This window comes from Cibotium barometz, chromosome 9 (genome assembly GCF_041138505.1).
Source record: "Cibotium barometz isolate CiBa-2024 chromosome 9, ASM4113850v1, whole genome shotgun sequence".
NCBI lineage: Eukaryota > Viridiplantae > Streptophyta > Polypodiopsida > Cyatheales > Cibotiaceae > Cibotium > Cibotium barometz.
In genome coordinates, this window is record NC_141054.1 from 50,397,765 (window position 1) to 50,412,280 (window position 14,516).

Below are 14,516 nucleotides of genomic sequence, written 5' to 3' on the forward strand. Positions count from 1 at the left end.
CTGCCGAGCTAATTGCGTAGCTGTAATAGTCTTCCGGGTCGGTAAAAATCTAGCCATTTTTGTCAAGCGATCTACCACAACCCAAATAGAATCGTGGCCTTGATGTGTTCTTGGCAATCCGGTAACAAAATCCATGGAAATACTTTCCCATTTATTACCTGGGATTTGCAAAGGATGCAACAACCCAGCCTGTCTAAAGCGTTCAGCTTTATTTGCCTGACAAATCTGACACTTGAGAACATAATCTTCTACATATCCTTTCATCTTCGGCCAATATAAAGTGTGTTTCACTAATGATAGCGTCCTGTGTACCCCAGGGTGTCCAGCAGAAGGGGCGTCGTGACACTCCCTCAGAATCTTGGACCTAATGTCCGAGATCTGTGGTACAGAAATTTTGTCATTACGGAATAGTAAACCATTCCGAATCATCCACTGGCCTCCTGCAGCCTGAATGGTAGACTGCTCAGTCACCGAGTCTTGGTCAATCAATGAGCTCCCGTCCTGGATCTTCTGCCAAAATGGACCAAAATAACTATCAGTCCTGCAAAGCCCTCTCAATGACTGAAATAAGTCAGTAGAAATCTCGATGAACGACAAAGTATTCACCTCTCTAATCCGACTAAGCGCATCTGCAATATTATTCATGGACCCTTTCCGATAACGGATCTCAAAATCAAAATCTTGCATTAACTCTGCCCAACGAGCTTTCCTGCCTCTCAAATCATCCGCATCACACACATACTTGATTGACTGATGATCAGTCAATACCACAAACTTGGAGCCATATAAATAATGTCTCCAAACCTTGAGAGCATGAATCACAGCATAAAGCTCCTTCTCAAGGGTTGGCCAACGAGATTGAGTGTCGTCGAGCTTTTTACTTTCAAAAGCAACCGGTCTACCATCTTGAAATAAAGCAACCCCGATAGCATAGTCACTGGCATCAGTTTCAAGAACATAAGGCCGACTAGGATCAGGCAATGCTAAGATAGGTGCTTCCTTGACTTTATCTTTCAAAAGTCTGAAGGCCATATCCAAATCGTTATTCCAAGTGATAGGCTGATTGGACTTACGTCCACGACCTTTCAATAAGTCGGTCATCGGTAGTGTGAGTTGAGAGTACTCCCGTACAGATTTCCTAAGAAAAACAACAAAACCGAGAAAAGAACGAAGTTGTTTCACTGTTCGCGGTATAGGCCAGTCCAAAACCTTCTGAACTCGGTCATAGTCAATGCTCAATCCATCTCTAGTGATCTTGTGTCCCAAGTAAATGATGTCGGTCATAAAGAACTCACATTTACTGAATTTAGTATATAGTCGATTCTGTCTTAAAATAGATAAGACAATCGTGAGGTGTCTGACATGATCCTCAAGAGTACGACTATAAATCAAAATATCATCCAGGAACACCACCACAAATTTCCCCAAATGTTCACGAAAAAGATCGTTCATCATTTGCTGGAAAGTGGCTGGAGCATTGGTTAACCCAAAAGGTAATACGAGAAACTCGTAATGGCCATACCTAGTCCGAAAGGCGGTTCTTTCGACATGCCTTTCATGAATACGTATCTGGTGGTAGCCAGTACGCAAATCTATCTTCGTGAAATATTTCGCTCCTGCTAACCGGTCAATTAGGTCATCTGATCTAGGGAGAGGATAACGGTTCTTAATTGTCAGCTTGTTCAATCTTTTGTAATCTACACACATTCTCCAAGTATTGTCCTTCTTTCTCCTAAGCAACACAGGTGCACCCCAAGGTGATTTACTTGGACGGATCTGGCCCATCCTCAAATAATCTTCGAGTTGTTTAGTCAACTCATCTTCCTCAGCTTGGCTCATCCTATAAGGTGGAATACTCACAGGATGAGCACCAAGGATCAAGTCAATACGATGATCTACTGCCCGTTCAGGTGGTAAACCCGATGGCAGTTCCTTAGGAAATACATCTTGAAATGAATCAAGTATCTTCTGTAATTCTTTGCTTTCAAACACACTTAATTCATTCACATCCATGGAAGGGATGAGGAAAGAAGAAAGTGGAATCAAGACACAATGGAAAGCGGTGTACAAAGAAGAATCCATTATATTTCCAAAATCAATAGTATTTACAAGAGGTCCCTGAGAGGGATGAATACAATCACCTAAAATACTATACTTGGTGTCCCTATGCTGAAAAGAAAAAATATGACTAGACCAATCTATCTGGACGTCAAGAGTCTTAAACCACTCAATCCCTAATAACAAGTCTACATTTTCCAGATGCATGACATAGCATTCCAGAGTATCTTTGTAGTCCTGAATCTGGATTGGAAGCATCTCCACCTTGCGATCCCAAACTTGTCTGCCCGCAGGTAGACGTACCTCATAGGGGTATGGTCGCTGAGTGTCGTATCAAGACTCAATTTCTGCACAAGTTTGTAATTAACAAAGTTATGCGAACTGCCAGGGTCTAAAAGAATGTGAATTTTATAGCCATTCACTTCTCCATAAACTCGGAGAAGATCATGCATGCCAAATACCTTAGAATTGAACAGACAATCAGAACAAGTACTAGGGCGAGAAAGTACAGTAATTGACTTACCTGTCAAAGACAACTGGTTAGCTGCCTTTGGCTTGGGTCCTGCGTTTGACTTGGTACCCTTTTGCTTCGGGCACTCATTACGCATGTGTCCTTTTTCTTCGCAGATAAAACAACGTCCTTCCTTCTTGAGCTTTAAAGCCCTAAGGAGTCGTTTCTTCTTCGCTGGTGTCGAACTGGGATTCTTCGAAGGTTGGTCCGAAGACTTGCCTTCATTCGTGTTAGCCAAGGTTGATTCCGTACGTACGTACGGATCCGTACAGTACGGTAGAGTACCGTACTATACGGATCCGTACGGTTTTTAAAAAATAATAATAAGTGGCGTGGCGTGGCGAAACGTGTGTGGCGACCATGCGCTTGCAGATAAGCGACCAGATTTTGGGCATTAAGCGAAAAAATTTTGGGTCCATGTGAATACTTGCACAATCGTGTGTACCTGCAAAACTCTGCAAAGTAGCTTCTTCGCTCTTCTTCGCTCTCTCTCACGCCCAGGCTTCATCATGCCGCGCAAGACTAACCCGAACTGGGCAATCCACACCAATGTCCTGAGGGTTGTTAACACCCCTTCTCAGCAAGGATCAGGTACTCGGCTATGGGCATGCAAGTATTGCGGGGAGCAGTACACTAGCACCATAACTCGCGTCATCAAGCACATGACAGGTATCGGGTGCACCAATCAATGTGGTCCATGTGATAAAATACCACAAGCTGTGAGGGACCAATTGATTGCGGAGAATTGTCCTGCAATGGGTGGTGCAAGCAGTGTTGAGGTGGTGAAAGTACGCAAGATGCTCTCCATGATGCTTTTATTGGAGATGTTACAGGTTCAGGTACAGTAGATGAGGGGTCTTTCGGCTTCAGCCCAATCCACCACAGGCAGGAAGAGGGCACGTATTGCTGATGATGAGGACCTCCTGCCACAAGATGCGAGAGGTACAGGGGAGGCATCAAAGCAATCCACTCTGCGTTCTTGTATCTCATCACAAGCCTGGGTAAAAGAGCGGCAAAGGGTGGCAGAAATGGAGATTTGCCGCACTCTTATTGAGTGTAATATATCCTTCAATGTGTTAAGGACAGACCAATGGAAAAGAATGGTGAAAGCAATTGCGCAGGTAGGGCCTACTGAGACATGGACAAGTCTTCATTATACGAAGATGCGTACATCCATGTTGGATGAGCAGAAGGCCTTGATAGACAAGGCGCTCACACCTGTGAAAGCAGGTTGGCAGGAGTTTGGATGCACTATTATTTCAGATGGGTGGGCAGACATTCGCAAGAGGCACATAATCAATATCCTTGTGTCATCTTGCTTGGGCACCTATTTCTTGCGTGCCGTGGATGCAGGGAGAGCAGGCGACAGGATCACAGGGGAGTTCATTTATGGCCACATTCGACAGGCTATCCTTGAGGTTGGGGAGGACAATGTTGTGCAGGTGGTGACCGACAACGCCTCTAACTGCAAGGCAATGGGTCAAATGGTCGAGGCAGAGTTTCCACATAGTGTGGACTCCATGTGCTACCCATTGTCTTGATTTACTTATGGAAGACATTGGGAAGCTTGTTTGGGTGCAGCCCATTGTTGCAGATGCTGTAAAGATCACCACCTTCTTCCGCAAGAAGCATCAGGCTCTTGCCATCTTTCGGAGCCATAGCCCTTTGGATATGGTGAGACCATCCAAGACCAGGTTTGCCTACATGTTCTTGGTCTTGGATAGGCTCTACAAGATAAGAGATTCACTATCATCAACAGTTGTGGATCCAAGGTGGCGACAGATGCATAATTCAGAGGATGAGCGTACAAAATACTTGCAGAGGCGGATCCTGGATGATGATTTTTGGCAGCAAGTTCATAGCCTTTCAGTTGCACTTAAGCCCGTGTATGTCCTTCTCCGACTTACAGACATGGAGGGCTCAACTTTGGGGCTGGTCTTTCATTTGTTTATGCAAATGAAAGACCATGTTGCTCAGTGCTCCATGATGACTGCTCAACGGTAAGCAATAGTTCTAATTTCTTCCTCTTTCTTTGATTTTTATGACTTCTCGATTCTCGATTCTCTTAGCACTATAACCTAAGACATGTATGTTCAATCTCTCATTTTCAGCCGAGGTGAGATCCTAGACATTGTCGACAAACGGTGGACATTCATGAGCCGTCCCATCCATGCGATGGCTGCCATGCTCCATCCTCTCTACAGGTCGCCAGAGCTATGGAATAATACTGCTTTGAGCATGAAGCAGTCAGAGTATGTGGGAAGGATGTTCTCAGAGGAGGAGCAACTTCAGATTGATAGAGAGTTCACCACTTACATGAGTGGTATTGGTGCTTCATTTGCGAGACCTGTGTCATTGAGGAAGGAAGCCATGAAATTCCCTTTGACATGGTGGCACTCTTATGGAAGGGTTGGTCTTCCAAACCTTTCACGAGTTGCTCTTCGTGTTCTATCTCAGGTAACTTGTAATTAATCTCTAAAGTATAATCTTCGGAAATGAAGATTGATGTTTTAGCATTGAAAGATTTACAAATTTGCTCGCATTGCACTCATTTTTGCACAGGATTGCTCAGCTGGAGCATGTGAGCGGAACTGGAGCTCATACTCCCTTATACACACTAAGATTCGGAATCGCCTTAGTACTTCTCAATTAGAGAAGTTGGTGTATTGCAGAGCTAACATGAGGCTCGTGCGAAGCTACCGTGCTTTGGGGTCACCGAAGCAGGTATACATTGAAATTTGGACTCAATAAGAACTTAGAAGTAGAAATTTTTTTGTAGTTCAATGGATGTCCATTGTCCAATATGCAATTTGTGGCATGTTTAAACAGGTTGATCCAACACTACTCAAAATGGTAGATGAACCCAGCCCGGAGCTTGTGGATCGGCAGATTAGAGATGAGCAAGAGGAGATTTTGAGAGCTTTACATAGAGAGCTTGAGAGCGTGGATCGTTGTGTGACCCGCTCACGTGCACGATCTCTCAGCATTCCTCTACGCCCGGCAGCTCCAGATCCAGGCTCTGTGAGACGAGAGAGCATTCGCAGGGGAAAGCTTCCAGTTCGTCGCACCCAGCAGAGGCGTGCAAATGAGGCTGTCGAACTCATTCACACTCAGATTCCCGAGGCACATGATGAGGATGCACTGGAGCTTGTTGCTACTGAGCCAGAGTTCAATGAAGAGGGCAATGGTATCAATGATGGAGGCATGCTCTCTTCAGAAGACTCATCATCTTCATCTGATGATGAGATTTGAGACTCTTGCGTCTAGACTCTAGAGTCTAGACAACTGTGTAGTGTTTCATTGTTTTGCTTTTTGCACTTGTGGACCAGGACATGTGCTGGCAGCTGTAGACATGATATTTGTACTCTCTTTTATTATCTATGACTTTCATGGTTCTTGCTTATATCACTATGACTGTTTAATGTTAACATGAGGTATTGTGTAATGAGCTTGGTAACTGATAATTGATTTAAACTTTAAGTAATGAGGTTCGGTCTCTTTATTTTAAGTATTTTGGTTGCTATGTCTACAAAATATTCAGGTTTCTAGGACTGTTTACAAATGGTACATACTGTTTACGTACCTTAAAATTTGTTCCGTACAGAAGTACGTTCCGTACGTACTGATAGCGTACCGTACACTACGTACCTTACCACCTTGGTGTTAGCCATAGGTGCGGAGAACTTTCTTTTATGCTTGTTCCCCTGCTCGGTAACGGGTTTTGATTTGGAAGAGACCATCGTATCATCATAGATACAAGCTGAATGAATGGCCTCGTCCAAAGTTTTACATTTGTTATTTTTAACATGTAATCGGTACGAGTCGGGTAAACCAGCTACGAAAAACTCCAACAGAGTAGTGGGATCCATCTTTGTAGCCTTCATCTGCAAGTCACGAAATTTCTGGAGGTAGACCTCATAAGTGAGGTGCTGCGAGGTCATGGTCAAAGCTGAAAACCGGGCAACAACATCGTAGTCATCCTCTTTCTTGAGGAATTCTTTCTTGAAAATATCTTCAAATTGTGCCCAAGTCGTCGGCTTTGGGTTCAGTTCCTTCCACCAAAGTAAAGCTTTGCCGGACAGAAAACCTGCTGCTAACTGTATCTTCTTTCCATCATCATATGGATGAAACTGAAAGTGAACTTGCCACTTATGTAGCCAAGTGTCCACGATCTCCTTGGTTCGCTGCTTTTGCTCGCCCCCGAACGGTTCCGGAGTAATATTGGGGCCTAAAGCAGAAGCCAAGGTATCCATTCCCGAAAAAGTAGAGAGGGTAGTGGTCAATAGAGCGATGGAGTTCTGCAAAGCTTGCATCTGGGCTGCGATTTGTGCCTGACGTTCCGACGAAGAAGCTTCGAGAGCTACTTTGAACTCTTGGAAATCTGATTTTGACACAAACTCGTCAAAAAGATCGGCATCGGTGCCTTCCGTAGCCGGCAAGCCTTCGCGTTCCACGAGGGGCTCCAACTCTGATTCTTGGGTCGACATCGTGAAGAGTTTACGTGGAGAGAAAATTTGGTCTTTGCACAACAAAAGTGCGAGCGAACTTGAGAGCTTGAGAGCTTGAAAACTTGAGAACTTGAGAACTCGAGAGATGTGTGGCAAGAAGCCCACTAGAGGGGTTTATAAAGGTTTCCCAAAAGCCAAAAAATCTCGAAAAGCTATGCTTAGCTTTTGCTTTAGCTTTTGTGTTTTTTGTTTTTTTTTTTTTCTTGAATAAATATATATATATATATATATATATATATATATATTTATATATATATATATATATATATATATATATATATATATATATATGGATATATATATTCGCTGTTCTTAAAAAAAATATAGACACCTTTGGAAACCTTAAAGAGGGGGGTTCTTTTAAAATTTAAAAATTTTAACCTCCCCTAAAAAAAAACAAAAACGAAAGCATAAAAACGTTGCTTTCCTTACGTGTTTTTTTTTTTTCCGCTTCCCTCCTGGCGCCTGGATTAGCCCGACGGCGCATGCTGTCGTCACTGCTGCGTGCGCCAGAACCTGCCTGCGTGTCGGCTGCTGGAAACTCGGCGCCTGTACGAAACCTGCACTGGCCGCCTACAACGCATGGCTGGGCGCCTGCGTAGGCTTGGGCGCTGCCCGCCTGGCCTGGGCACCAGCCCGCCTGGCGTAGCCTAGGCGCCTACGTGGCTTGGCTGCCTGGCCACCTGGCGTAGGCCTGGGCAAGCCTGGGCGCTGCCCGCTTGGCCTAGACGCCTTCAGCCCGCCTATTACCACTGCCTGCAGTACACGCCAGCTCCAGTGCACCAACTTGCCAACGTGACAGCACGTCTCTCGCCCTCACTCTCTCTCTCCCTCTCGTGCACCAAAAAGCAACGAAAAGGAAACATGCTTTTTTCTGTTTTTCTCTCACGACTGTACATGCGACTGCACAACCAAAACTTCTCTTCTTTGCAAAAGCAATCAACCCTTACTCAACCTACCATCTCCCATCAACATGGGGTTCTTTGATGAAGGAAAAACACATACAAAAACTGAAAACTGCAGTATGCAACAGAAAAAACAGCAAGCTTTTTTTTCACATACCGTTCTTCGACCTCTTCTTCTCTACCTACCGACTTGCTCGTTCACGAGGTATGCTCTGATACCACTGTCAAATCCCCACGGATCCCCTCGTGATCGATCTTGGTTCGAAACTCGAATCCTGCAAACAAACGAACAACAAACAAGCAAGGGGGTGCAGGCCTGACTCACCTCCCAACCATGACAGCCGTGGGCAAGCCCACAGTCTTGGCTATCCCCACCGAGCCACGAGCTGAGCTAACTAGGTTGACGTACCGACCAATCTCCTCCTCGCGACGTCCCATACCGCCACGAAGCTACCCTCGCGGGCCTCGAGATTGCTGTGGGCCTCGGCTGCATAAAGCAGGTGCACGTCTGCACTAGATCCAGGCTCCAAGACCATAGAGCTCTCACAAACTCGCGAGACTCTCTATGCTCAATAACTAACCTTGGCCACCCTTTTATAGGCTCTTGGCCGGTCATCGGGCGTCCACACTTGGCCGCCCGCCCGTCCATACTTGGGTGCCCGCCCGTTAGTATATCCCTAACTCAGCTCGTCAATCAGCCTGCCTAGTTCCAAGCTTCCCCAAGCCTCGAAACTAGTCTTGCATGCGTATAGCACACAGTAGATACCCACTGTGCACATGACAACGCAGCACGTAATTTTTTGCAAGATATGCAAGAAATGTTACAAGTTGCGAAGGAATCTATTAGAAGTGCTCAAGAACAGGACAGGTTTTATTCTAATAGACATCGTTCACTCAGAGAGTTCTCTGAAGAAACGATGGTGTATTTGCGAGTTCCGAAAGATTCCGAGACTTTACGGACAGGTCGATCTCCGAAATTATCCCCTAGATACTGTGGACCATTTCGTGTTACACGACGGATTGGTTCAGTTGCATATGAATTGGATTTGCCTTCTCATGTGAAAGTTCATCCTGTATTTCATGTCAGTAGACTTAAGGAAGTTCTGGGTGGAGCAGATCAGTTGGTTACTCCTCAAGAAATTATAGATGTCGAGGATATGACATTTGTTCCGCACGAATCTAAAAAGATTCTTGGATTTCGTGAATGAAGATTGCGTCATACGCTTATCACGGAATACAAGATCAAGTGGAAGGATCGTGTGGAGGAGGACGCTACATGGGAGACATTGACTACTCTTCAGAGAGATTACCCTGGCTTTTTAGTGAGCTCAGGAGTGAGCTCTTAGAGGAAGGGGAGTATGCCATGTGCACAATGTGTATCTACCGTGTGCTACACGCACGCAAGACTAGTTTCGAGGCTTGGGGAAGCTTGGAACTAGGCAGGCTGATTGACGAGCTGAGTTAGGGATATACTAACGGGCGGGCATCCAAGTATGGACGGGCGAGCGCCAAAGTGTGGACGCCTGATGACCGGCCAAGAGCCTATAAAAGGGTGGCCAAGGTTAGTTATTGGGATATAGAGAATCTCGCGAGTTTGTGAGAGCTCTATGGTCTTGGAGCCTAGATCTAGTGCAGACGTGCACCTGCTTTACGCAGCCGAGGCCGGCAGCAGTCTTGAGGCTCGCGAGGGCAGCTTCATGGCGGTATGGGACGTCGCGAGGAGGAGATTGGTCGGTACATCAACCTAGTTAGCTCAGGTCGTGGCTCGGTGGGGACAGCCAAGTCTGTGGGCTCGCCCACGGCTGTCATGGTTGGGAGGTGAGTCAGGCCTGCACCCCCTTTGTTGTTTGTTTATTCGTTTGTTTGCAGGATTCGAGTCCCGAACCAAGATCGATCACGAGGGGATCCGAGGGGATTTGACACTTGGCGTCATGCTATGCAGACAGAGCTGGATGCTATCGAACGGAATGGCACTTGGATTTTGGTACCTCGGCCTCTGCAGCTAAGGTGATTGGTGTGCGTTGGATTTTCAAATCAAAGTTCCGAGCTGATGGCAGCTTAGACAAGCACAAGGCGAGGTTGGTTGCCAAGGGTTATGCTCAGCGCCCTGGTGTCGACTTCGATGAGACCTTCGCTCCAACGGCCCGAATGACTACCATTCGCACCGTTCTTGCACTTGCAGGACATCATAGATGGCCCGTTTTCCAGATGGACGTCAAGTCGGCTTTCCTAAATGGAGAGCTCACACAGGAGGTTTATATTGATCAACTGCCAGGATTTGTTGTTCCGGGCAAACAGGATCATGTGTACCGGCTGAAGAAGGCTTTATGTGGTCTAAAGCAGGCTCCGCAGGCTTGGTACCAACGGAATTGAGGAGTTCTTTCAGAAGCTCGGCCTGTGCCGTTCTCATGCAGATTCGAACCTTTATATCCTCCTTGAGAGGGGGTTGATTGTTATCATTGTGGTCTATGTTGATGACCTCATCTTTACAGGTTCTTATTCTGTGCGAATCCGTTCTGTTATGGATGCTTTGGAGACAGAGTTTGAGATGACGGATCTGGACCTCTTGCATTATTTTCTTGGCTTTGAGATTTGCCAGACCTCGAAGGGCATTTTTTTCTCTCAACAGAAGTACACTCGGGAGATTCTCGACAGATTTCAGATGATTGGGTACAAACCAGTATCTTCTCCTATGAATATTGGTGAGAAGCTTTCTTCACTTGATGCTTCTCCAGGGACTGATTAGGGACAGTATCGGGTTCTCGTCGGTTGTTTGGTATGGTTGACCTACTCCCGATTGGACATATGCTTCGCAGTCAGTTTATTGAGTTCCTTCTCATCCAAACCCCGTCAGCAGCATTGGCAGTGTGCTCTCAGAGTTCTTCGGTACTTGCGTGGCACTCTGGATTTTGGCATCTTTTATGGCCAAGGACGCACTCTTGTTGGATGGTCTGACTCAAACTGGGCTGGAGATCCAGATACCGGCGTTCGACCACTGGTTGTGTTTTTTCACTTGGGTCTGGAGCCATTTCTTGGAGCAGTAAAAAGCAACCTACTGTGGCACTTTCCTCTACCGAGGCCGAGTACCGTGCAGTTTGTTATGCTGCATGTGAGGCGATATGGTTGCGGAGATTATTGGAGGAGCTTGGCTGTCCTCCTACCGGATCTACTCTTGTTTGGTGTGACAATCAGAGCTGCATCGCCATCGCCAAGAACCCTGTGTTTCATGCTCGTACGAAACACATTGAGATTCAGTATCACTATGTTCGTGAACGAGTTCTTGCTGGAGATTTGCGTTTGGAGTATTGTCCTTCCGCAGAGAATGCTGCAGATTTGTTCACCAAGCCGGTTTCTCAGGCTTCCTTGGCTCCTCATCTTCAGATTCTCGGAGTTTGTTCAACATCTGGTACTGAGAGGGGGTGTTAGTACTTTCATCCCCAGTTTCTGCCCTTTATGGTGCCCATTTGGTCCCCTTTTGCATGGCCCTTGCTTGTGGGCTGGCCACCCCTTTTTTACTATTTTTTTGGGATTTTTCCCAGCCATTCTAGCATTTTTCCAGTTGGCCATGTCCAACAGCTCCAGTCGGCCTATTTATGAGCTCCAGTCGGCCAACACTTCCCCACTATAAATAGTGGGTGCTGGCCTCTCATTTCTCATTCAGTCTTGTACATATTTGCTCCCTCACTTATGAGACTAACACTGTCTCTTGCTTGGGACTGTTTTGGTTCAGCATATTCAGCATAGTTTGCTCCATATCTCTCTCTCTCTTGCACTCTCTGTTCAGCACATTCTAGTGCCACTCTCCTTCCGCACTGTGCACTCTTTCAGGATCTAGGCAGCCTGTTTTTCAAGACAGCAGCCCCTCTTTGGCTGCGTTTTCCCCTCCGGTGGACATTCCCTTGTGCAGAGGGGGATTGTGGTGGTTCGGGCTTTGGCTCCCTTGGTACCTGTGGTGGACACTACTTCTGAGATTGTGCGTTTTTTTTCTTGAGGAGAGCCCAAGCTACAGTCCTAGTTGATGCCTTTCCCTCTTGCACCATCTTACAACACATTCCCAAGCCCTATGTGGCTGCCTTTTCTCTCTATCAAATCTGCATTTTTTGCTTCTCTCTTCTGGTGGCCTCAAGGTTGGAGGTACAGTCAACAAAAGCTTCTGCATTTTTTTGCTGCAAGAGGATTTTCGGGTGCTGTCCAGCCTATTAGGGCTGCATTTTGGTGGGAGGAAGGGACCTACCTCAGCATTTTCTGATTCGGATAGTTTTTTATCTTATGAGGTTTGGTCCTATTGGTTGGATCAATGACGACAACTTTAGATTTGGCTCCTGTACCACTTTCTTGTTATTTCCTAGATTAGGCAGACAAATTGGATGGTGGTAACTTTCAGTCATGGAAGTTGCAGGTTACTTCTATTCTCAGGGAGTATGGTTTGATGGAGTTTCTCTCGTACAAGAATCGGTGCTTGCCAGACTTTGCCTCTGCGGAGGATGTGTGTTGTTGGAGGAAGACTGATGGACAGATCTATGGCTTTCTGGTGGTAACTTTCAATCATGGAAGTTGCAGGTTACTTCTATTCTCAAGGAGTATGGTTTGATGGAGTTTCTCTCGTACAATAATCGGTGCTTGACGGACTTTGCCTATGCGGAGGATGTGTGTTGTTGGAGAAAGACTCATGGACAGATCTATGGCTTTCTCCTCCCGAATTGTCAGGATTCGGTTCTTCGACACTTCATCTATGCTCCTGATGATCAAGGTTGTTTTCGTACAGCGTACGATGCCTTATCGTACGGAATACCGTACGGATTTTTTCAGGGAAAAAATTTTCAAAAATTTTAATTTTTTTTGGGAGGTAATGGTCTTTTTTTTGCTTATCTATTGCTGTTTGAGTTCCTCTATACTATGATGCTTCCCTCCTTTCTAAAATACTCCATATCTAGACTTGGAAATACCTAAGTTTATAAGTATTTTTTTAAAACACCGTATTTTATCGTACAATAAGAAAAAAAAAATTATATCGTACTGTATTTTCCCATATGGTATCGTATCGTACGAACCGTACGGTATCGTACCTGACAACTATGCTGATGATGCTTCTACTTTGTATATGTTGCAGTTGCTTTGTGACCTATATGGTGATGTCACTAATCGGTCGATAGTTTCTACTTCTAGGTGCTATGCAACCAGTGATCTTATGGATACTTCTTTTGGAGATGTTCCTGTAGCAAAGGATAGTGGGCTAGTTTTGCTCACTGCATCTGAGGAGTTTGTTTCTCCTGTTCCCTTGCCTTCAGTTTCTGTGCATACTTCTCCTTGCCAGGATGATATCTTTGGTAATGTTTCTGAGGAAGATAGTGGGCTATCTTTGCTCACAGATCCTGAGGGAGATTTGTCTCCTATTGCTTTGCCTCCGACTCTTTCTTCAACAACCAATGACCAGGATGTGTTGCTGGTCCCTTTGCCTTTTATGGAGAAGCCTGCTTTTACGCTGTGTGATGCTATTGAGGACGCTACTACCACTTCAGTTACCACTACTGTGAATGTTCCTATTTCCCTTACTCTATGTGAGGATTCTGGATTGTGGTCAGGTGTGTCCGTGACCGTGGTAGGGGCACAATGGTACTTCCAAGGCTTGAAGGATTGGGATTTGGATTTGGTTAGGCTTGTGGAGTCCCGACATCAGTTTTCAGATGGGGCAGTTGAGTTCTTACATCTGGCGATGCCGACCTTCGAGGAGGATGCTATTGTACAGCATTTGGCTACTCTTGGTACAAAGTTGGAGCAGATGGACTCTATTTCTTTTGAGGTTATTATCTTCCTGGAGCTACAAGCTTCTAGGGATTTCTGTGGCACTGTGTTTACATTTGGGTTTGGCACCAATATTTGGAGCAGCACGACACAACCTACATGGTTGTTTTCTTCTAGAGGAGCAATGTACCTGGCAGCTTGTTCTGTTGCTTTTGTAGCTGAGTTGCTGTGGAGATTGCTTGTGGAGCTTTCCTGGTACCTATTATTGCTGCATTCTTTTGTCTTTGACAGAGGACGACTTCTTTAGCTTCCCAGAGTATGTTCAGCATCTGGTGCTGAGAGGAGGTGTTAGCACATTCATCCCTAGTTTCTGCCCATTTCTGGTGTCCTTTTGGTCCTTTTTGCATGGCCCTTGATTGTGGGATGGCCACCCATATTTTATATATTTTTTTGGGATTTTTCCTAGCCTTTCCCAATCGGCCAGTTCAGTCCTCCAATCGGCCAGCTTCAGTGTCTCCAGTCGGCCAACACTCCCCACCTATAAATAGGTGGGCTGGCCTCTCAGTTTTGTATCTTGCCTTGTATATCTTTTGCTCCCTCACTTATGAGACTACTTGTCTCTCTTGCTTGGGACTGTATTGCTTCAGTATATTCAGCATAGTTGCTCCATCTCTCTCTCTCTCTCTCTCTTGCACTCTCTATTCAGCACACTCTAGTGCTCTATTGCTTCCGCTCTGTGCACTCTTTCATCCCTGTCAAACCGAGCAAGAAATAGGGGAGAACTCCCCTCTT

General features: G+C 45.7%; 2 protein-coding genes across 5 annotated transcripts in view; one reads left to right on the forward strand and one right to left on the reverse strand.

Moving 5' to 3' along the window:
- The window catches only part of LOC147635673 (putative phosphoglucomutase, cytoplasmic 1), a 44,469-nt gene that overhangs the window by 22,685 nt on the left and 7,268 nt on the right, over positions 1–14,516 (reverse strand). The gene's annotated exons all lie outside the window — the stretch shown is intronic.
- On the forward strand, positions 4,713–5,959 carry LOC147635674 (uncharacterized). The gene is made up of 3 exons (XM_086803080.1): positions 4,713–5,026; positions 5,132–5,293; positions 5,399–5,959. Exons 1-3 carry the CDS (start codon positions 4,724–4,726, stop codon positions 5,819–5,821), a joined length of 888 nt encoding a protein of 295 aa, XP_086659206.1. The 5' UTR covers positions 4,713–4,723; the 3' UTR covers positions 5,822–5,959.